The 22,632-nt window shown below is 36.6% G+C and overlaps 1 protein-coding gene across 1 annotated transcript in view; it reads left to right on the top strand.

Moving 5' to 3' along the window:
* foxk1 (forkhead box K1) overlaps nucleotides 1-16,228 on the top strand; it is a 130,547-nt gene extending 114,319 nt beyond the window's left edge. The window contains exons 8-9 of the mRNA XM_043711910.2: nucleotides 3,239-3,466; nucleotides 5,160-16,228. Coding sequence (XP_043567845.1) covers nucleotides 3,239-3,466; nucleotides 5,160-5,371 — 440 coding nt within the window. The 3' untranslated portion in view covers nucleotides 5,372-16,228. The remainder of the gene's footprint in view (nucleotides 1-3,238; nucleotides 3,467-5,159) is intronic.
* The last annotated feature ends 6,404 nt before the right edge of the window (nucleotides 16,229-22,632 follow it).

Raw genomic sequence — 22,632 nt, 5'->3', positions numbered from 1 at the left:
TAGAGTGAAACGACAACCCTTTAGAACAGATGAGGAGAAACTTCTTCAGCCAGAAAAGAATTCATTGTCATAGAACGCTGTGGAGGCCATGTCATGGAGTATATTTGAGATATAGATAAGTTCTTGATTGTCAAGGGGATCAGAGGTTATGGGGAGAAAGCAGGAGAATGGGGTTGAGAAATCTATTAGCCACGATTGAATGGTGGAGCAGACTCGATGCGCCAAATGACCTAATTGTTGGTCCTATGTCTTATAGTTGAACCTGCACAAATCTGGACTTTGTGACAATTTAGTACGGCCAGTCCGCCTAACCTGCACATCTTTGGACTGTGGGAGGAAACAGGAACACCCGAGGGGACCTACTCAGGCAGAGGGAGAATGTGCAAACTCCACACAGACAGTTGCCCAAGGCTGGAATTGAGCCTGGATCCCTGGCGCTGTGAGGCAGCAGTGCTAACCACTGAGGCACTGTGCTATTCTATTAAGCCCACCTATTGCCTTTCACTTCCTTCTGCCGAAGAACTGAGCGCATTCTTCCTTAGCTGTAGTGTTGCACTAATTCTGATTATTCACGCATTGATTCTCAACAAATTATACATAATTTTCCCTTTTCAACCCATATTTCTCCAAGTCCTTTTTGTGGCCTTGCCATTCCTCTTCAAATTCCTCTGCAACTCATCCACTACTGTTTCTTTCTTTTCTAAGTTCTGTTTTAACATATGTACCTCCTGTGCTTTTTCGTCCTTTTGTTGATTCACTGACAGCCAATTGGCTTTCTGTATGGCCAGCTTTCAAACAGACCCTCTAAACTGCACATCCACCTCCTGTACTTTAGAGGATAATTTACACCATTGCTCTTAAAAAGGCATCTTTTCCTTGTGTAACCTTGTGCTAACACATTCCTGATTAGTCTATTGTATATTTTCCTCAACCTCCACCTGGGTCACTAGTTTTGTCAACAATAACTTGCTTTGTATGTTATATCCCCTTTTTGGTTCAGAGGTCTGTTTTGAGTATTAACAACTCAAGACTCCCAAGCTATTGTTTGTGTATAACACATTTATTTGGCGCTGGAAAATAAATTTATACTCCATTACACTTGTATTGTGTAAATGTGTGCAAAGTTGCCCGGGCTTGCCCTACATTTGGATTGGAGGGAGTGGTGATTTCTTTCCTTTTTAATTGATCAGACTATTGCTTTCTGAGCTGAGCTAGCGTAACCTGTTGGGCACAGTTCCCTATCCCAGGCTCAGTGGTTGATGTCCAAATAATTGGCTCCAATAGGCCAAAGCTGACTTTGAGGCTCAGCAATTGGCCAGTGTCACATAAGCTGAACTTGGGTTCAGGTTTTTTAGATCCATCTCGTGTAGCTAATTCTCTGTTTTCCAGACCTCTCAGGACTAGCAAAACATTAATCTCAAATCCAACTTGCCTGTTTCCAAGTAACAAGTCCATGTGACGTGTTTGTGTCAAATTTAACAATAGTTTGAACCATATCAGTTTAATATTTAATCTCAACCTGTAGGATGTTGACCTACATATCATTCATTCAGTTTCATTAACAATTGCACACTTGTACCATAGGAATCATGTAACAGGTTCAGAATCAAGATAGCCAGATCTTAGGAATTAAAGAGCACTTAACCATCAGTGACTGCAATAAAATTTTTCTCCAATCCTTTAAAATTAATACGATCAGTTGAACTTCTTCTTACAGATTCAGTATGTTTTCTTCCCCCTCCCCCACTTCAGACACTTTTTTGAATCCATTATTTGTTATTACATTACTTCTCCTTTCATCATTACTGAGGCAATAGGAAAGTCTGTAGGGGATTGCTTACACCTGTCCACCATTATCTATTCATGACACTCATGTCCATTACTTTTCGCTTAATGCGAACTATTCAGACCAAAATTACTTGATTCCCTACCAAAATTCTTGTTTTTTGCAACTCATTGATTATTACAACTTTAAAATAAATAAACTCACCACTTAGGAAGAAAATGTATAATCTTTCTATGCAAAATATAGCAATATAATTTGTATCCTGATATCATTCATTTCCAAAGTAATATTATTTATGTATAAATAGTGATTTTTTTTACATAGATATTATGTATATAGTAATATAATTTTTGGAGGTTGGATAAAAATGGTGGCATATCAGTGTCACTTCTATGAAGTGTTTTCTTTTAAAGAGAAAAACAGAGTCCTTCTAATGATCTAATTTAGTTTACATCATAGAGCAGGTGACTGTTATTGGAAAGATGTTTATACTGTGATATTTATGATAGGCAGGATAGATACAAAGACCACAAGCTTTGTATTCCGTTCAGAATTAAGATATGTAGTTTGGTTCAGAAAGCACCAAAGTTGAATGTAGAAGCAAGTTTCTCTCTAGAAGAATTCAGGGCCATTCAGGCTGCAAGCTAGCTCAGCAGAAGGTCTACCTTGTGAAATCTACAAACCAGGAGAATTTAGTTAGAAATGTACAGCTTATTGGAATTCAGAAAGTTTAGGCTCTTCGATTTTGTGGAATGATTCATGTCAGCAGTTTTGGAAAGTACTCATCAAATTGTTTCCACAGCCAAAGTCAAGAAGCTGTCAGGAATTAGTAAAGTAAAACTTGTTATCGTGTAGATTATAATTTGTCTGGACTTAATTCTCTGTAATAAATAGTAGTAGGAAACTAGTTGAAGCTTATTTTGCTGTAATTTACATGCTCCTAATTGTCATTGATATTTAAATAGTTTTTTTTATTTGTTCTTTTGAGTAATAAGCTTTGTCTCTGTAATTAGAGAGTCTGCAGCTTGTGTGAATGTATTTTGGTGCTTAACCCCTGTGTTGATTGAATAAACATGGTCTATTGATCCCAGTTTCATTCTGGGATATAATTTTGTCCTGTATTAATATCGGCATTATCACAAAAGCAAATTCTGTCTCAAAAAACATATTCTGATATTTAATTGCTATCAACAAATATAGATATTCACTCTGTTATAAAATACAAACTTTCCTGATTTTACTGACCAGCAACATTTATTGTTATGTATTTATTTTTGCAGGTTGTTTAATTTGTTGTGATCAGTATGATGACAGTCCAGTGGTGATCTTGTACCATCTGTGATATTTCTTTTCTTGCAGCAATTGTAAAATTCATCATACAGATTGTAGAAGTTGAACACACAACACACATTGGAACAGGGGATGATTTTCTTTTTCTAATTGTGCCTGTAGGAGTCCTTGATGATAAGTCTCTTGTGACCTTTACAAATGTACCTACTGGCAGTCGAGTGATTCAGACGGTTAGCAGTCAAATGCCTCAACATGTCCCTGGACAGATGGTTACTATCCTTCAGCAGGCACCAGCAACGTCCATGGGACAACATCAGCTTCCAGTGAAGACAATAACTCAGAATGGCAAACATGCTGTTCCGGTTACAAGCCTCCAAGGAAATACTTACGGTAGGTAATTTTCTTAATCTACGTTTATAAAAAATATTGGTTATAATATGAAGCCTTGATTAGAAACCTGGAATGGGTATGTAGCAGTTTCTTCACTGGATTGGTGATACAAAAGGCTTGTATTTGGAGATAAAAATGTACTGAACATGAGAAATTCAAAGTTGATTATATAAATTGCGAGGTTAAAAAAAATCAGTAATGTGATCTTGTAAGTACGTCCCTAAATAGTAAGAGAGCTGCCACCCTTACCCAGCTGACTGCCTTGCAGACATCTCAAGATCCCGAGTAATTTGGTTGACTCTTCACTACCTTCTTAATATGGTCGAGCTAACCACTCAAATTACATAGTGATGATTGGTAATTGCTGGCTTTCTCATGTCCCATAGTGATGCCCAGACTGCAGAAATGAATAATAGAAAAACTGACATCGGGCGATGTCGTTACTTCCAAAGGAGCTTTACATGTTCATAATTTGATGTACGCAGCTGTTTTGTTGGCTGAGCAACTGAAGTTGATAACGATTCTTTAGTTTTATTACTGATCATAACCTTAATGACGAGCTATGACCAAAATTGTTTCACAAGCTCAGGGATAGCGGATGAGTGAAGTGTGACATTCTAATTGCTTAATCTCCATTGAGATCAGCTGTGTCAGTCATCATGGATTTTGTCTTAAACTGTCCTATAATATTTTCATGAGCTTCATTTAAACTCCCATGTTTTGAAATCTAGTTCTTAATTATATTTTATGCAATAAATTGGGATATCTTTGCAATTGTGTTGTTTAAAAGCTGGAGAAAGTGTTGTTACACTAGCTATAATTGCGCAAATAACCACAAAATGTGTTTTATTAAAACTTGCAACAACAAATTCCTCTTTTGTAGAATCTCAAAGTGTGTTGTGTTGGCTTAGCACACAACCTGACTGGATTGTTATTATTTTTTAAATGTAAGTGTAATTCCGCTTTCTGAACAAAGGAGTTTTGTCTGATTTGAACTTGTCTGCCCTCATTGGTGGACTTCTCAGACAGGATAAACACTTCAGTGGAACACCCCACATAGAAGGGAAAACTGGCTGGGCCAATCATTGCCCAACATGCATAATTCCTATCAGCTGATCACAGGGCTTCATTGACAGTGGTGAAGATTGAAGCTTAGACTTGGCCACCATCCATTTCCATCAGGAACTGTAATGTAGCTTTGGAGGAAAATATTTGGAACAAAGTAGAAAATTTGTGCTTGTCTATAAAGAAAGGGTTGAAGTTAGGGTGGAGGGGTGACTCAATGGTTAGCACTGCTGCCTTACAGTGTCAGGGACCCGGATTCGATTCCAATCTCAGGCGACTGTCTGTGTAGAGTTTGCACCTCCTCTCCATGTTTGCGTGGGTTTCCTCAAGGTGCTCTGATTTACGCTCACATTCCAAAGATGTGCAGGTTAGGTGAATTGGCCATGATAAATTGCCCATAGTGTTCATGGATGTGTAGGTTAGATATGACTTTAATCTGGGATGTAGAGTAGTAGGGTAGGGAAATTGGTTTGGAATTTCCTCTTTGGAGGGTTGTTGTGGACTTGTTGGGATGAAGGGCCTTTTCCACACTGTCGGGATTCTATAAAAAGAAGTCGAGCTGAAAGTTTTAATTAAATGTGAAGAATGTGTACTTTTATTTTAATTTTAGTTTTCTTCACCTCCTCAGCTATTACTAATCCACTACAGATCCTGGCTGCACAGGCTACATCTTCGTCCCCTGCAGTTATGAGCAAGCACCTTGTCACCGAACCACAACATCCAGCTGTATCCCTAGGTGAGCCTGAGGCCAAACGGCCCAAGATGGAAGAGTCAACTGGATCAGGCTCAGGTCTTGCTGTGATCACATCAACTCCACAAATGCAGGGTGCCAGTGAATAAGGAAAACAGGAATCATGGAAACCGATTACAGTGGTGAAGATATACTCAAGTATGTTCCGCAGAAAAAAAGACAGAATTCCAAGGTGCCAAACTGATGGGAGAAAGGATATTTTAAAAAAAAGCAAGCCTACCTTGAACTGAGGTGCTTGTTTTTAATGAGGAAACGAGACAGCTGATTGTTGGATTAAGGATGGCTGAGGTGGCGATGCAGCCATCTCCATAAACTAGGCTTTGTTGGTGTTTTACAAGCCTTAATTTTAAAAAAAAAAGTTATAAAGGATTGTTGGGAGGGAAGCAGATGAAATGACTCGAGTTCCTCTAGACACAATGGGGTCTTGCCAAGACTCTAGCTTGGTGATGTGGAGATAGTACTCAGTAAATGTGCTAACTTATGTTCTTAATTACTACAAACCATTTCGGTACTGCTGACGTGCCATGTTTTGTGCACATAGCCTTTCCAGGAGAACAGAGAATTTACTAATTTTGTCAAACAATATTGCCCACATTGCATTGGAGACATTTTGTGCTATTGCCCAATGTACAAAATTAAGCCAATTTTCCTTGTATATTGCACTTCGCTAAACTGCATCCCCACTATGTGGCTCATTTGGGGAAATCCACGAGGAACCCTTTATAAACAGACAAGTTGTTTGAGTGAGAGTATGGAAGTGCGGAAGCTCCCCTATGAGTGAAATTTATTTTTAAAATGGAATTAGTTAAAGCAAGACAGGACAGTTTATTAATACTGTTAAAGTCAGTCTCTTTTGGAGGGGGTTGGGGGTGAAGGAGGAAGAGAATAAATGATGTCTGTGCCTTGTGCTTAATGTCAATACCTGAGATATAACTGGATTGGTTCCTGAACTAAAATTATTTTTGACAGTGCCTGCATGATCCCAAACTTTTCAAAATATTGCCTCACTGAATTACCCCGTCCAATTTGACCGTGGTGTTTTAAGTTTTGTTTTCAAACTGTGCCGTTGAGTTAACAATAGTTTCCCCCAATTGACCAGCAGAGCAAAATTTTAACAGTTGATGTAACTTAGTGGAGCTTTGATCAGTTATGTAGTTTAAATCATTGAGAACAGGCCTTCCTTTAACTGTTGAATGTTTTACCATTGAAGCAAAGAACATTTCATGTGCTGACTATGGCAAAATATCAGAGTAATATTTACAAAAAAAGTACTTGCAAATTACACAAATACAGCCACTCTATTTTTGTCATTGAATTCATTCTGAATTTCAATTCACAATCAGATCTGATCATGCATATATAATCCACATTTTTTAATGGAATTAGACTCTCATTTTAGAAATGGGAGTTACATGTTTCTATTCTAAAGTATGCAAGTAGCTTAAGAAATTGGTACTACAAATTCAGATGAACTGGATCTGATTCAATGCTCTGATTTGTTTTTGACGTGCTGAGGAGACACAAGTAATATTGTGCAACATTTTAAAAACTATTAAGAGAATTCTGTAATTCTCACAAGTTCATTTATTAACTTATGTTTGTAGATTTTGGTATTCCACTAATTTTTTTGTGTTTATACTTGTTACTCAAAGTTGCATTTCAGCAAAAACCATTTCCCTTAAATCTCCTTTACACAAATGTAATTAAATCTCAGCCAACATAGATTTGATTTATTTTGTGGTTCATTCCTGACATAGTTCAGTTTCTGTTGGTATCGGTAATGTTGACTGGAAAAGTATACGGATCATGAAAAAGGTATGTCAGAGAGATTGTTATGACTGGCTCAAGTCTGTTCTATTAGTGAATTTTCTGGAAAATTCTATAGCTGTATTGCGAGAGGTAGTGAATTGCTCTCTATGACACCGCACACCTCCCCAGTACTGCAGATGTTAAAATATGAAGCTCTGTTTTATGGAAGTTGGAATTCTAAAGATTAGTCATTCTAGCAAGCCCTTTGTTAATTTTTGAGATAACATGCAATTTCCATCTGCACCATTAACAAAGGAAATGTAAACATATTAACAAAGAAAAATTAGAAAGCCAGTAAACTAACATGACAGCTTCAGTTGGATGTGAGGTTTGTATAACTATGTTTCAAACAATAACATTGGCTGGGTCACTTTTCAGGAAAGTAACCATCAAGGCAGCTCAAATGTGGAGGTGCAGTTGTTTGACAAAGCTTTAATAATGCAGTGGAAATCTGTTGTGTGTCTCTGTACAAAATAATATAAAATTTCAGAAATACATTTTCTAAAAACTGAGCAATATTAAAATGCTATATTTTGTATATGTTGTTTTAACAGCTTTCCACTGTAAATAACTTTTGTTTTAATATCAATGAGTCTTTTGCAAAAATTTCTTTAATCTGAATATCATAGATCCTGAAGTATGAGAACAGTCAGGAATGTGAAAGAGTGTTGAAGCTCATTCTTTATAACCAAAATTTTCTCATTATAACATCCGACTGAGCAACCTCAATGCCTTTATTACTTTGTCTGACAGATTATTTCAAGCATTTATTATAAGAGAATTTTTTTATCCCTGGTATTTGTTTTAAATGTATTTACCAGTAATACTTGTCTAGATTCTCTGATCCTTTTTATCTTAGCTTTACGTAATTTAAAATGTCAGAGCAGTGAACTGAAAGTATTTGACTTTGGTGAGGATGGGCATTTAGTGGCCAATATTCAGTGATGTTTTACTATTCAGTGATTCAATATATTTAAGCTTCCTCAAACAGATTTGAAATGCAAAAGCAAATAGGGTAATGGGTTAATTCAGTTTTTTTTAAAAAGTATGATGTAAAATCATAGCAGGGAGAATAAATTTTAAATGTTGTAAAGCAATTATTGTTATCAAATACTTACTGAAAGGAATGTGCTTATTATTTAGATTGTAAACTACAAATGAAATGACTTTTGTGGGGGAAATGTCCTGTCTACTTATACTGGGGCAAACCAGAAGCAATTGTGAGACGTCCCCACATCAAGTTTTCATTTCTTGCTTATTCAACAGAACATCTGACAGATCTAGACTTGAAGCTCATCAAAAAAAACTCTGAACTAAATATTGATGATCCTTGTTCCTTTCTCCCTGCCATTCAGTGCTGCATACACCATTCATTGTTTCCCAATTGATGACAAAATTGCACGCAATTCAATTGGAATTTTTTATGCTTGAAATTAAATTTGCTATTGCTGAGAAAATATAAATGGACAGAATGCAAATTGCAACTTGATTTTGGACAATGCAAGTCTGATGTTCGTCTGTCAATGCAACTTGTCTAATGAGGGCAATGATTGTCTAGTCTGACTTGAAATAGATTTTTTTTCTTCTGACAATGCAGCACATTCAGCATATACACAAAGCCACATTTCTCCATTGTGAAATGAAGTCAATTTCAAATGTTTTAAGTCTGCAATAATCAATTTAGAAGCAGTAATGCAGTCCAATCCTTGTTAGCAATGTTTTCCAAGTCTGACAGTATTGCTAACATTTGAGCACAGCCATCCCACACCTTGTAAAGGCATTTTTGAAAAGAATGTTTATATTACCTGAACAGTGTGTACTGCAGGAAAAACACAGTAAGAACATTGTGGAATGATCACAATATATATTAATTAATTGTCAACCAACAAAGTATAATTCATATAGTACAAACTCTTTGCAATGTGTGTTTCCAATTAGTCCAGCCTTGAATACCCATAAGCATGTGAAGGTGCTGTACTATTATTTGAAGATGCCACTTTGTGTTAGAACTTTACAATGTTAAAAATCTTTTTGCCTTTAATATAAAAAATGTCATTGTAGAGCTCACTCCAAAATATATTTAAAATACAGATCCTAGCACTTTCAAATGTGGGTTTAGGGAAAGATGATGTTTTCAAAAACTCTAATTTTTAAAAAAAATAAATAATGTATTCTCATTTATAATGTGGATTTTAAAATATAAGTATAAATACAAATTGGCACTTGTATACATTGAGTGTTATCTTAAATGGAGTGGAATAGTTTGAAAACACCACATGGGGCTAGATTTGCATTGATCTGTAAGCAGCTACACCAGTTTAATTTTACATATGGGATGAAGCCTGAAGTATGATAGATAGTGATCTAATATAATGTCTGTCTAATCTTTATTGTACAAAAGATAATTTTTTTTAAGTTAGCTATATCTTTTGGATCTGTCTGGGCATAAGTTAATATCTTCACGGGTTCTTCAGTTGTCTTTGCTATCAAAACTTTTTTAGTTAATTCAGTTGTACTTATTAGTGCTTCTTAAATTCAAATTCTGTCATTATTTTTTGTAAACTAGACAGTTTGATTTATGAATCTTGGTATAATTTTCTTTGTTCAATATGACAATTCCTAACTGATATGAAAGATTGGTACTCATATTCTGTCCTAACAAAATGCTCCATATCTGACAGGTTCTGGCCATAGGACAGTGGTTCCATGAAGCCTTCGAGGGGCAAAGCCCCCACCAGCCTCTTTATTCATCAACTATTTGTTTGTATTGGATGTTTGTTTTTTAGTTGTCTTCCAGAACCCAGCATGGCACTGATGGACAGAAATCTGATCTCACCAGATTGCTGCTAACAAATTGCAAAGTTGGGAGTAAAGGCCTCATCCTCCAAAAGATGACCCAGACTGGTGGGGATGTCATTTTTCTTTTCTCTCCCATTAAATTGCAAGCTCTTAACGATGCTCTTTATTCTTCTCCTTTACGTTTAATCAGTGCACCCTTATCCCACCATATGTCAATAAACAAATCTGTCAGCTAGCATTTCTGGTAACTCTGGTTGGGATAGAGTAATATTATATATACAGGTGAATACACATGGCACCTCACCCCTCCTACCAGTGGCTATTGTATAATTCCATCAAAATAGAATTGAAATCTATTTACTCTTTGATTTCATTTTAAAATCCAGCTTAAGCTCTTAGACTTTTCAATATTGATATTTATTTCCAAATATTCAATTGAATGAAGTATCCTATACTCATAGAATCCCTACAGTGCAGAAAGAGTTATTTGGCTATCGGGTCTGCACCAAGCATCCCACCCAGATAGCCCCCACCCTATGCCCATAATTACCACAGCTAATCCACCTAACCTGTACATCCCTGATACTATAGGGCAATTTAGCAGAGGCCAGTCCACCTAATCTGCACAACTTTGGCTTGTGGGAGGAAACCGGAGCACCCAGAGGAAATCCATGTAGGCACAGGAATAGCATGGAAACTCCACACAGCCAGTTGCCTAATGCTGGAATCGAACCTCGGTCACTGGCACTGTGAGACACCAGTACTAACCACTGTGCCAGCAAGCCATCCAAGCACTAAACTGATAATTTGACTGCTGATAGAAATTATCTAGCAGTAGTAAATTCCACATTTGAAAAGGTTTTGAATGTGTGTTAGAGACGTTCCAAAAGCAGCCTTTCCTTAAAATTTTAAAACCATTCACTTTTACAACCAAATATGGTAGCTCTTTATTAGCATTGTGGTTAAATAATTTCAGTAAGAATTTAATGTAGATAATATTGATAAGTAACAGTTTAGAACCATGCAAATTAACTTTGTCCTTGTCAAAATGGTCTGCTATTTGTTATTAGTCTTCTGCACTTTCTGCGTTGAGCAGTGCAAGTGGTTGGGATGTCTTTTCTCTAGTTTCTAACATGACCCAGTAGATAAGTGAAAGGAAGCTATTTTGCAACCAAGTATTTTGACTAATTTGTCATGCTTTGTATTTTCTAGCGATGTTTTACCAGCAGTCTCTGTTAGCAGAAGGAATACTGCTGCTACTTTGTGGCGGACAATTATAATACCATGACAAAACAAATCTCAGGTATACCTCATGTATAGTGAGGAAAGCAAAATGGAGCAATGAGATTGTGCATAAATTATCCAAATCTGCCTTTTTTGTTTTAAAAGAAAGTGTTGAACGTATTAAATTAATCGCAACAAACTAGATGCTGCTATGAGAAAGTTATACTGTGGACTATCTGCAAACTTCTGTAGAAGGGAAGGGAGCACATCTGCATTCTTCTTATCTGGTCATCGAGATAATCTTAGCCGGCAGGAATAGATCAGTAATTAACAGCACATTTCAGAAATTGGAAATAAGAAAATGATGGGGTAACATTTTCATCCAATTAATTGTTTGGCATGTTATAATTAGTTAGCTTTGGATTCTGCAAGAAAATAATTCAGAAATAAAAACAATAATTTCTGGAAATACAGCGTAGCTTCATTAGTATTTGAAAATAAATTAAACTTTTATAATGCAGGCTGCTCTAGTTTAATAAATTCAGTTCTCCATTCTATGAAAATGTTGATCATCTGGATAAACTAGCTTTGTAGCAGGATTTATGTTCTTGTTTTGAATGTAACTGTTGGAAAAGAGACTTTTCTATATTTTGGGCACGTGGTATACACCAAACTAGGGATAATGTGTAGTTAAGAAGTGCAGTGACCATTCTATCTATTTAGAAAACCATTTAAATATTACAATTGGCGAATTCATTCTTTTAGGTTTTTCCTCAATGAAATAAGACTACACTGCCTCAATCTGTGTTAATTGATTAATTATAAATGTGTGAAAGTTTAAGGAGAAATAAAATCAGACTTATGTTTTTCTACATGTTTGCAGTTTTATTTTTAAACCAATACATTGTTTTAAAGTTTAGTAGGAATTAATTATAATTAAAATTGCAATTTTAAAACAATGTAACTTTTTTGATAGCATATAATTTAATTGTACATATTTTTAGGGATGTTATTGCCTAATTTAGCACAGGAGTTGTCAACATTTAAAATGCTGGTTAGTATAAAGACTGCTTTCCAAAGGGGTCCAGAAGCAATCTCCACCAAACTGTTCAAAATTACTTGCTGGTCACAAAAAATATTTTGTGGCTTCTTAACTGTAGGTTTTATAATATGCCAAATTATATAATCTGCTTTGCTCATTGTGTGGGACCCCATACAGCATGTAATATTGCATAACATGTGAAATTATAGATAAACCTTTCTTCAAATAATCTTTTCGTTGTATTTTTCTAACAAAAACACAATGTTTGCATTTCAGTTTTGAAAGAAAACAAAATGTAATAGTAAATAAATAATTTCATAATTTCTTTGTTTAGTTTATTCATAGATGTGTAAAATGGACTAGTATCAGATTTGTTTCCATGTTTGACTTCAACAGTGACTTGCACCTCTAATGTTAACAGTTGTCTAATGCAGAAAGTTGATGTCTTTCTCGTGAGGCTGCAACCTGTGGTTTTCACATGGTACTAAGAGGATGGAATAATTTTGATTGTTCCAAACATTTCTGCAATATCCCCATTATATGTAACTTCAGTTTGCCAAAGGCAGAGTAGAAAGCTCACAAGAAAATAACCTCCAATCTTGTGATTACTCCCTATTCTGTTGTATAACTGCTGCTTTTTAGTATATATTTCTAATTAGCTGCTTGGATTAAAAAACAAATGCAAACCAAAATTATTGCAGACAATGCAGAAAAGGTGTGAGATCTTTATTGGTTGCTGGGAGAGAAAATGTGGTTTCAGCTCTGTAGGTATGGTTACAACTTCACATATATGTGAATCTGAAAACTGTCTGATAGACTGATAGCATGTCTGGTTCCCCCATGTTGCTGATTTTTTTTCAGTTTAAAATGTGAAGTCACCTTTTCAGTATTGTGATGGAATACAACCTTTATCATTGTTCTTGTTTTCAAAGAAATTTCTACTTTATTTACAACTTCAGGTGAAGTTTTGCACATCAATAGATTTATTTTGCCAGCTGCTTCATTGATGGATTCTTCAAGCTGTCACATGACATTGTGTGGAGGCAGGCCAATGAGGACTCCTAACCTTTTATGTGCTAATATAGAGGAATGTAATCAAGGAGGTGGATTTTTTTCATGCACTAAGTTTGAGGGAGAGGGGGAAGGAGGTGGAGGTTTACAATTTTATTTGGCATAGGATAGGACATTCAACCCCCCCGCCCTGCCCCATATTGAATTTTATTAACGTTAGGCTGCTAATGCTCCCCCTTGTAAATTCCATTTATAACCAGTATCTGTCTGTATTTACCACTCAAACTTGCAGTTCTTTCCACGTTAGCCATTGCTATCTGCTGAGAAGTTAGTTTGATGATCTACTCACAATTTTCTGCATTCTTTTATTGAATGATTAACTGTCTCAATCTGCTGAAAAGTATCTTGAGTGTGCTGGTGCTTTCTGTCTTATGATCTGATTGTTGGGTACATTCAGGCAGAGTTAAGTCTCTGAACCCTTGTGGTGGCCGGGGTGCGGATAGGGTAGAGGTGAGTGGTGTGGATTGGAAAATTGGGGCTTCATGATATAACCCTATCCCCAACTCTTATCTGGGAAAGCAGCATTCCTGAGTTTGGTGGGCTCCCAAGGTACTCTCTTTTTTTCACGTTTGAAATTAATTTCTTGACGCTTCACTCCTTTATGTTTCACCTTTCCTCACACCCAAAGAACATAATGAATGAGTACATAAGTAAGACATGTTATCTCCCTGTTCTTTGAAGAAACAGCTGAATGATCTTGTCTGTTAATTTAAAACTTTAAATTAGATGAAAGCATGTTGTCAAGCTCAATGATAGTGAAATAAACCAAAAGTGGAATGAAACCTGGAAATACGTAGTAAATCAGAAGATCTAAAAAGTGGAAAGAGAAATTAATGTTTTGCTGCAAGTTACTGTACATAGTGAAAGAAGTGAAAGAAAAAAATGGAAACTAGGTGGAAACAAGCAACTGCAAAATGACTTTCTAACATAATTTAGTATGGCGATGATGTCTTAAGCTGATTCCATATAACCTGAGCATTACTTTAACACACATTTTTCCAGCTGGTAAATATAGCTATCTCTACCTACCTTTAGCTTAATGACTTCACCCAAAAACATATTTTTGGTAGTTCATATAAAATGATCAATACTTTATCAAACGTTTTTTTTTCTTTTTCCTCTCATTGTTAAATCAGAATGAGGAAATAGAGCACTGTTTATCATCATCCCCTTTTCCCTACACTCAGTAAAGACTAGTAACTGATCAGTTAAGACTGTTTTCCAATCTTGCTGCTATAAGTCATTTATTAAGAAGAAGCACTTCTGTGTATGGTCTCCTTTTAACAAAATAATGGGCACAGGTGTACAGTGTGTCTGCAAGCCTGCAGGTTTACAGAGTATTCAGAATACTTTTACTTTCATATCCAACATTATACTTGTTTTTGGAAAAATAACATAAGTTAGCATGAATACATTGCACAATTATAAAAGCACAAATATGTTGCAGGTACAGCAAGTCATCAGTATCTGATGTTTCTTCTCCAAAAATGGGACCTCCAGCTCTCCCAAGAAACTTAAGCCACTGAATGAACTTTGCTTTGTAAATCATTCTCCAAGTCTCCTGAGTGATGTTCGAGTGACTTGAACTGAAAGGTTTGTCTTTGAATGTATATGTTGGGTGCAGAGTTCCCCTTTGTTTGCTACACCTTAAATTAACTCATCTTAGTTCAGGTCTGACACATTGAACAGCAGCTAAGATTTGTGGAATTATGTGATAGCAAATTACTGCCTTCAGGAGAAGCGCAGAGTAATTGATCAAACAGCTTATGTAGGAGGGCAGAAATGGTCTGATCATGTTTCATAAAATTGCAATGTTACTCCCTTATGAAAGCATTTATGATATTGCTCATAGCAACTAGGTCAATACTTGTACATGATCCAAAACATTGAAGCTGAATGTAGTGGTTAATTATGTTTAATTTACTTCAGTGTCTCAAAATACTTAAATTTTATACAATAATGAAGTGAAATATGTGAACTATGTTTCCACCATTGAATCATATAGTAGTATTTCTTTCCCAGAATGTAATTTCCTTTGTAATATCTTTTTTGAATTTGAATTAGGTCAGACCACATCAGATGTTGGTTTTGTTTGCATAATGGGAAACAACCAAGCAGTCAACAGGTCATTGAGTTGATGGTACCAGAACTGCATTTGGGTAAAATTTGGTTGTGAGGAATTTGTCACTGGAACTTTAAAGTATTGGGACATAGACATTTCTCATTTCTTCTGGATATGTCCATAGGACTCTGTAATGACACTCTGCTTCCCTTTCACATTAAGTTACTGAGGAAGCACATTCCCAAATATGGTTTGTATGTAAAGGGCTTGTGCAAATAATTCATGAACTGTTGTGTTAACTTCTATGGACTGAATATTTCAAACTGTCAGATTTTATTCCCTTCTCTGCAATCTATTTTTAAAAATGAGGAAACTTGGTAGCCTTCAGCACTGATGGTTTTTGCTTCCATGGCACCTCAAAGTGTGGGACTGTGACATTATATGCAACAAAGCAGCATTAAAAATGGATAGCAACCACCTGCACGTGGATGGTCAGTGCAGGGTAGACACTACTGGCTGTCACAGGATCCCACAAAACCCATTCGGCACTTATCATGGAATTGTGTTTAAATTCAATATGCGAAGGATTTAGATATGTCATGTAAAACTTATTAAACTGTTTCCATTGATGTATTTGTATTTTATTCTAGGTGTTTGTTTAATCAGGCTAAAACAAGTGAAGCCATACTGCTTTTTGTTATTAACAGCAATCTGATTGTGATTTTAATGTAATGAGGGATGTTGATGATGGGCTAAGTTTGAAAGTTTCTTTTTATTTTTAAACAAAACAGTCTCTTTGTATTTCTTTAATTTTCTTTCTGTTTCTGTTCATGGTTATCTATATTATGAAAAATGGCTGCCAGTGCTGCAGGGGAGATGCCCTGTGGTTCCCTTCAGCATCAGTTTTTAATGACAATTAAAATTATGCATTAAAGAGTACTTCTACAAGCTTGTTGTTTTCTTTTCCTTGTTATGGTATCCAGGCATTTTGAAGCTCAAGATTAGATGTGGCTGCTTCAGAATTTATGGATGAGCTAGTTACAATGTTAAAAATTTGTATAACAGTGCTTCCCACTGTGACTCTATTTCAAAGCTGGAAAATTGTCGTAACCTCTCAGTGAGAACTGGGAGAGCCAGTGTACTTTGTCATACCTCTGAGAATTGCACAGTGGCCATTGGTACTTCAGACTACAACTCTACTTGGCATTCTGGTCTCCACTCTGGAAAGCCTTGCTGTATAAACTTGAGTGGGATGCTAAAAAAAATACAGTTTAAGAAAAAAGTGTAATTTTGTAAAGGAAAATGCTGGATTGATAAATTCTAATATGGAATTGACTAAAGATGACTATATGCATCTAATCAGCTGGTGCATTTGTATATAATCTCAACTTCATAAAATTGAGGAAATAACCACCACAGAAGTAATGTATGGTAATGGTATGTGCTCCTGACAAGAAAGAGATTTTTAAAAAACAAATAAAATAACGTGTGCTTGGAATTGTAATACAAGAATATTCTGATGACCAGGGAGTCGAGAACCAGGGCTCAGTCTCCGGATACGGGTAGGACTGAGATGAGGAGACATTTCTTCACTTAAGGTGAGCCTGTGGAATTCTTTGCCAAAAAAACAGCTGAAGATGAAAGATTGAATGTTTTCAAGAATATGTTAAATATAGTTCTTAGGATTAAAGGTATGGGGAGAAAGTGGGAATAGGATACTGACTTTGATGATTAGCCATAATCATAACAGCTGAGCAGGCTCAGAGGGCCAGTGTTTCACTTCGGTGCTCAAGTTAGAGAGCATGTTGTGGGTATTCTCGTCAGTGTGAGATGACCTTTAAACAATGAGTCTTTCAACTCAGACCTGATGGACTTGATAGTGGTTTACTCATACAAGGCTGTTTCATGTTATAATGAAGGTGCCATTATCACTGCATCAAAGCAACGTCATTGCAGTTTCTTATGTTGCAGCATTTAATGGTGTCACAAAACCGATATTGCTGTTTATCTAAAATTGTGCTGACATCCGCAGTCAACAAAGAAAATTTGTATTCCAGTTCTGTTCTAAATAATATGTCGGAAAATTTTACTTTAAGAAAAGCTGAAAACAAGTTGGTGGATAAAGTATTTCCTTACCAATTTATAGATAATCAGTTCAACTTTCTATCTGCATTGCTACCCTTACTTCGTCTTATATCCCTTTCATCCAAAATATTTGTTTTTGCTTATTTTTTTAAAGTTCAAAAGACACATCCAGTGACATTCTGTTTTAATTTTAATACATTTTATTAATTTAGTTCAGTCTTTTAAATTTAGTAAGTTGCAAGCCACAATTGTCCCCTCTGGCCTGCGAAGCCATGGTGGAATTTTTCTAAACTCTTCATTTGTATCCTGTTTGCTTTGAATTTACTCATTAACCAAACATCTACCAAAATTAAATTTGGCCTATGTGTAGATGGAAACTTGAACTATGGAGCTGGATATTACGTTTTATCACCCCTCTCCATTTGCGGTTCAAGCAAAAGATGTGTAACGATTCAAATATTCAACAATTGTGTTTTTAAGCATATTCTGCATTTTACAAGACAACATTGAGCATATTTAAGGTTTCATTTATCTGAATTGCAAAAAGGAATAAAATGTTTGTAATGTATAAAAGTGAAAATTTGATCATGTTATTTTTTATCTCTAAGTACATTTGCAATTATTTTCAGCTTATATAAAACTGGATTCCTTTTTACTGTTCAAAATGACAACCCCCATTAAGCTTTCAGACTTTATTGGTATCACATGATTAATAAAAGAATCATTCTTGGAACAGAAGATTAGGGAAGTAGTTTGTTCTACATGGTATCCTGAACTGATGGTGAGGATGGAATTTTTTGGATATGATTGTTTAAATGACCATCTAATATGACCCCACCGTAGGTTGACTATCTTGCATCTGCTTACAACAAGTTGTTGTAGCTGATTTGTAACCTCTCGTTTGCACGGGAGATCTACCAAAAAAGGATATGAGATTATTAATTTATTAGTTTTCTCTAGTTTGTTTCCAGAAAATGTATTTTAAGAATATTGGTTTTCATTTAAATACTTCTGTTTCACAACATGAAAATTATTTTAAGTATTTCTCTTTTAGCTCCTATGGCTTACCAGCAGTGAATGGAGTAAAAATTTAGTTTTATAATATTTTCCTTTCAGAAGATAGTATGAATAGCAATACAAAATGTTGCTTAAAATTATCTTGAACCTTATTGATTCTCCCTTTCAATTTAACTGTCTTACTCCTTTCCTAGTGTACGCGTGATACAAAACATAGAGAAACACAAGGATTATTAGTACACCTTTGCTGATAAATATACTAGAAATTTCATTTCAAGCTTGCTGTCCATTGTAGCATAGTTTAAATAGTTTGGGGGCAAGGGATGCGAAGTGTGGGGAATGGCAATCTCATTATACCAAAGTTGATTAAATTTGACCATTATGGGGGTCTTATCACTTTGAAGCCCTTCAGAGCCACCAGCATTCTTCAGTTGGTTGGTTGAAGAAGGATTCCAAAATAAATGCAGTTCTTAAATGTGTCTATTTAGGATTAATGTCATTGAGTGCTCAAGCTTGCAGTCAGTACAAATATTTTGTGACCGAAGATAAAATTGTATTGAGTATCTAACATACTGTGGTTGTCCTTTTGTGGCTGAGGGAGAAAGTATTGTCAACCTCAATCTGACAAAAGATTCCCATTCAATACTTTTCCGGGGTCTTGTCTGGATTTATTAAAAAAAAACCTTGGCGGGGGAAAAATCCCTAAAATATTCTGCTCTGAGCAGTTTTAATGGAACTTAATGGTAAAGTTAGTGTATAGGTTTCAAGTTTGATTTTAATTAACTGATCTCAGTCAACATAGCGAAAGAGGAAAAGAGTAGGCTGGATAAGATATAACAGAGAATCCCTCTGAGACCAGCAAATTGGGATTGTGGTGATAGGAATAAATCAGTTATAATGTGGATCAAATGTAAAGGAAAATTATAATTTTCAATAAAGTTGTGATGTAAATTTGAAAGCAATTCAACTTTACTCACTATCCTGACTGAAATTTAGAAAAATGCAATCTTAGTTCTGTTCGAACATGGTCTCCGCACTGCATTTGTTTTATTTGAATATATTTATTTTTGCAAATGAATTACGGATAAACTAAATTTCTTGACCATGCTCTGATTTAATAATGCTGGCTTATTTAATCTTGAGTCTTTGGTTTTTGCATTTGAATTTGCCCAGCAGCCACTGAACACTTGAAGGAAGAAGAGAATCAAGAAAGTCAACACCACCTACGATGTTCCAAAAGAAAGATCCCTTGTGGAAGCAGGCCCAGGATTAAGAGCAGAGCAGGAATATAAAGTGCAGCTTTAAGTGAATCATCAAGGACGGATCCTACAATGGCATCTTCACATGGTGTGGTTGGCTGGGTGGTGTGGGAAGCGTGGAGGCAAAGTGTCGTTGCAGGAAAAAGAATTCCATCTATATATCGTTTATCGTGAGGTAGTAACCCAGGTACCTCATCAGGATTAGTTTCTTTGCTCCATTTTCAAAGTATGTTTTGAAGAAATACATTTGAGTTTGTCTTGTATTACCTCTTCTGATACCCCCCCGCGCCCCCCCCCCCCCCCCCCCCCCCCCAACCAAACCACCACCATAACCACCTTACTGAAGTTTCCTCATTAAAACGAGTGTGCTGTTATGAGATGAGGCTCGATGTTTTTGCTGTTCACTTTCAATGTTGATAAGCTACATTTTAACAAATGGTCTCAGAAGCACAACACAGTCAATAATTTCAGATTGTTTAAGAGCTGATTGCATCTAATATTGTAGGATGTGGATGGAAAGGTATTTTAGTTTTTACTAATATAGCTGAAAGTGGATTGTCTATCTAAGCAAATGACACAATTTGAAGAGTCTTCACTAACCAATGTAATCAATGAAATCTTACTGTGCTTAAGTGGTCCATTGTGTGGATGTACCCTATATCAACAAATTATTAGGCCAGTGTAAATGATATTTTTTTAAAAATGGCCCAAATCTTCTGATCAGGCTTGGAAACCCAATTTCTGACCCAGATCAGACACCATGTTTTCCATTGTGGACCTTTGGAGTTATTGTCCAGCTGAAGACGTGCAGTCTATTCCATAATTCCTACAGGCGGCATTGTAGTGGATTAGCACAGAAATAACGCTGCAGTCAGTGCTGTATTCTGGAGGTTGAAGGTCCTAAAGTCATGTTGACAACACTGAGAAATTAAATTTTCAAAATGAGTGAAGGGGTTGGGTGTCAGCTGGTATGGGTAGCTGATGGGTGAGCGGTTAGGATCAATTCAAAGCTGTTAGGAAGGGGTGGAGATTGGGTTCAGGGCTTGGTTCTGTGGTCATTGGGGGTGTTAGGTCTGACTTGAGGTGGGGGGGTGGATCTATAGATAGTTTTTGGGGAGTGGGGTTTATAGTTAGGATGTAGAGCAGGTTCTGATCCCACTTATTTAAACAGAGTTAGAGATGTTTTTTGGAGAGCTCCAGAGGGTTTTTAACTGCATGAATTGCTCAGGTGGTATCAGCTAAGTTGGAAAAAGTCTTACTGGAATTGAAACATTGACTGTTTTTCTCTCCACAGATGCTCAGAGAAAGTGAGGACTGCAGATGCTGGAGGGTCACAGTCAAGAGGTGTGGTGCTGCAAAAGCACAGCAGGTCAGGTAGCATCTGAGGAGCAGGAAAGTTGACATTTCCGACATAAGTCGTCCACAGATGCTACCAGATGTGCTGTGTTTATCCAGCATTGTTTTTTTTTGTTTGACACCAGGCAGGAGTTCCAACTCAATGTACCAATACAGTCCATGGTTCAGCATCCTCCCATCAAGATCTGGGGCCATGTAATTGCTTTTGGTGTGAAATTTATGCCTTTCTTTTCTAAGCCACCCCTGTTACCACTATACATATTATGTTGTATTCTCTACATGTGAAAGTGATATAAAGCCAGTTTTAGTCACTTCTCCCTTTTATACCTCAAACAAATTGACTATTAATTCCTAATAAATCAGTCAGTTTTTGCTATACCAGTATATCCTCTAAATTAGAATGTCCAAAATTGCACAGAACGTTCCTAATGAGATTTGACTAGTACTCTGCTCGGAAGATAAGGCCTGACATTTTATTAGCCTTTTAGGTTGCAATTAAAACTTGTATTTCACCTTTTGCTAAAATAGGATTATAGAACTTGAATGTTCAACTTTGGAAAAAAATGTTTCTCTTCACTAACCTTAAAGTTCTGAAAGTGACTCGAAAGGTTCAGAAAGACCATGGCAATTTATGCTGCAGGAGAAAAAGGGTTGATTGGTTGGCAAGTGGACTCTGCTTGTTTTGAGGCATTGCAAAGGAGAAAATAACGGAACAGTAGGCTACCCATACTGTGGATAATTTGAAAAAGATTCAGGAGTTCATCATGTTATTTCATTCTTGCAGAGAGCTGGCTACTACATATGAATGTATGTCACTTTTAAAAAGCTATTATGAACCACAGTGAGCTTGACTAATTTTCTTAGATATATTGTTATTCCAGCTATTAGCACAGTTAAAGTGTGGTGCTAGAAAAGCACAGCAGGTCAGGCCACATCCAGGGAACAGGAGAGTGGACATTTCGGGCATAAGGTATTCATCAGGAATGTGGTGGGGGTGGGGGTAGGGAAAGAGGGCTGAGAGATAAATAGGAGGCTGGGGGTGGGGAGAGGTAGCTGGGAAGGCAATAGGTAGATGCAGGTGATGGATGATAGGGTCAGAGGGGAGGGTGGAGTGGATAGGTGGGAAGGAAAATGGATAGGTAGGATGGTTCAAGAGGGTAGTGCTGAGTTGAAGGGTTGGAAATGGGATGTGGCAGGAGGAGACGAGATGAGGAAATTGGTGAAGTCAACATTGATGCAATGTGTTTGGCGGTTCCCAAGGTGGAAGGTTAGGCATTCTTCCTCCAGGCATCAGGTGGCTTAGATTTGGCGATGAAGGAGGTCCAGGACTTGCAATGTGCTTGGCAGAGTGGGAGGGGGAGTTGAAGTGGTCAGCCACAGGGCGGAGGGGTTGTTTGTGCGTGTGTTCCTGAGATGTTCCCTGAAACGTTCTGCAAGTTGGTGTCTTGCCTCTCCAATGTAGAGGAGACCACACCGAGAGCAATGGACAGATTGTTTAGCAAATGTTGCCAATCTGAATCAAATTTAACAAATTTTATTTTGTGTTTTGCAAGGTTGGACTGGTTGAATACAAAGCGTACTATGGCTGCTATTATGTTTTTGACTTAATCTACAGATCATAAATCA

This window comes from Chiloscyllium plagiosum, unplaced genomic scaffold (genome assembly GCF_037043375.1).
Source record: "Chiloscyllium plagiosum isolate Xiang-an unplaced genomic scaffold, Cpla_swu_hap1 HiC_scaffold_20, whole genome shotgun sequence".
Classification (NCBI taxonomy): domain Eukaryota; kingdom Metazoa; phylum Chordata; class Chondrichthyes; order Orectolobiformes; family Hemiscylliidae; genus Chiloscyllium; species Chiloscyllium plagiosum.
This window is presented reverse-complemented; position numbering and strand designations above follow the sequence as displayed.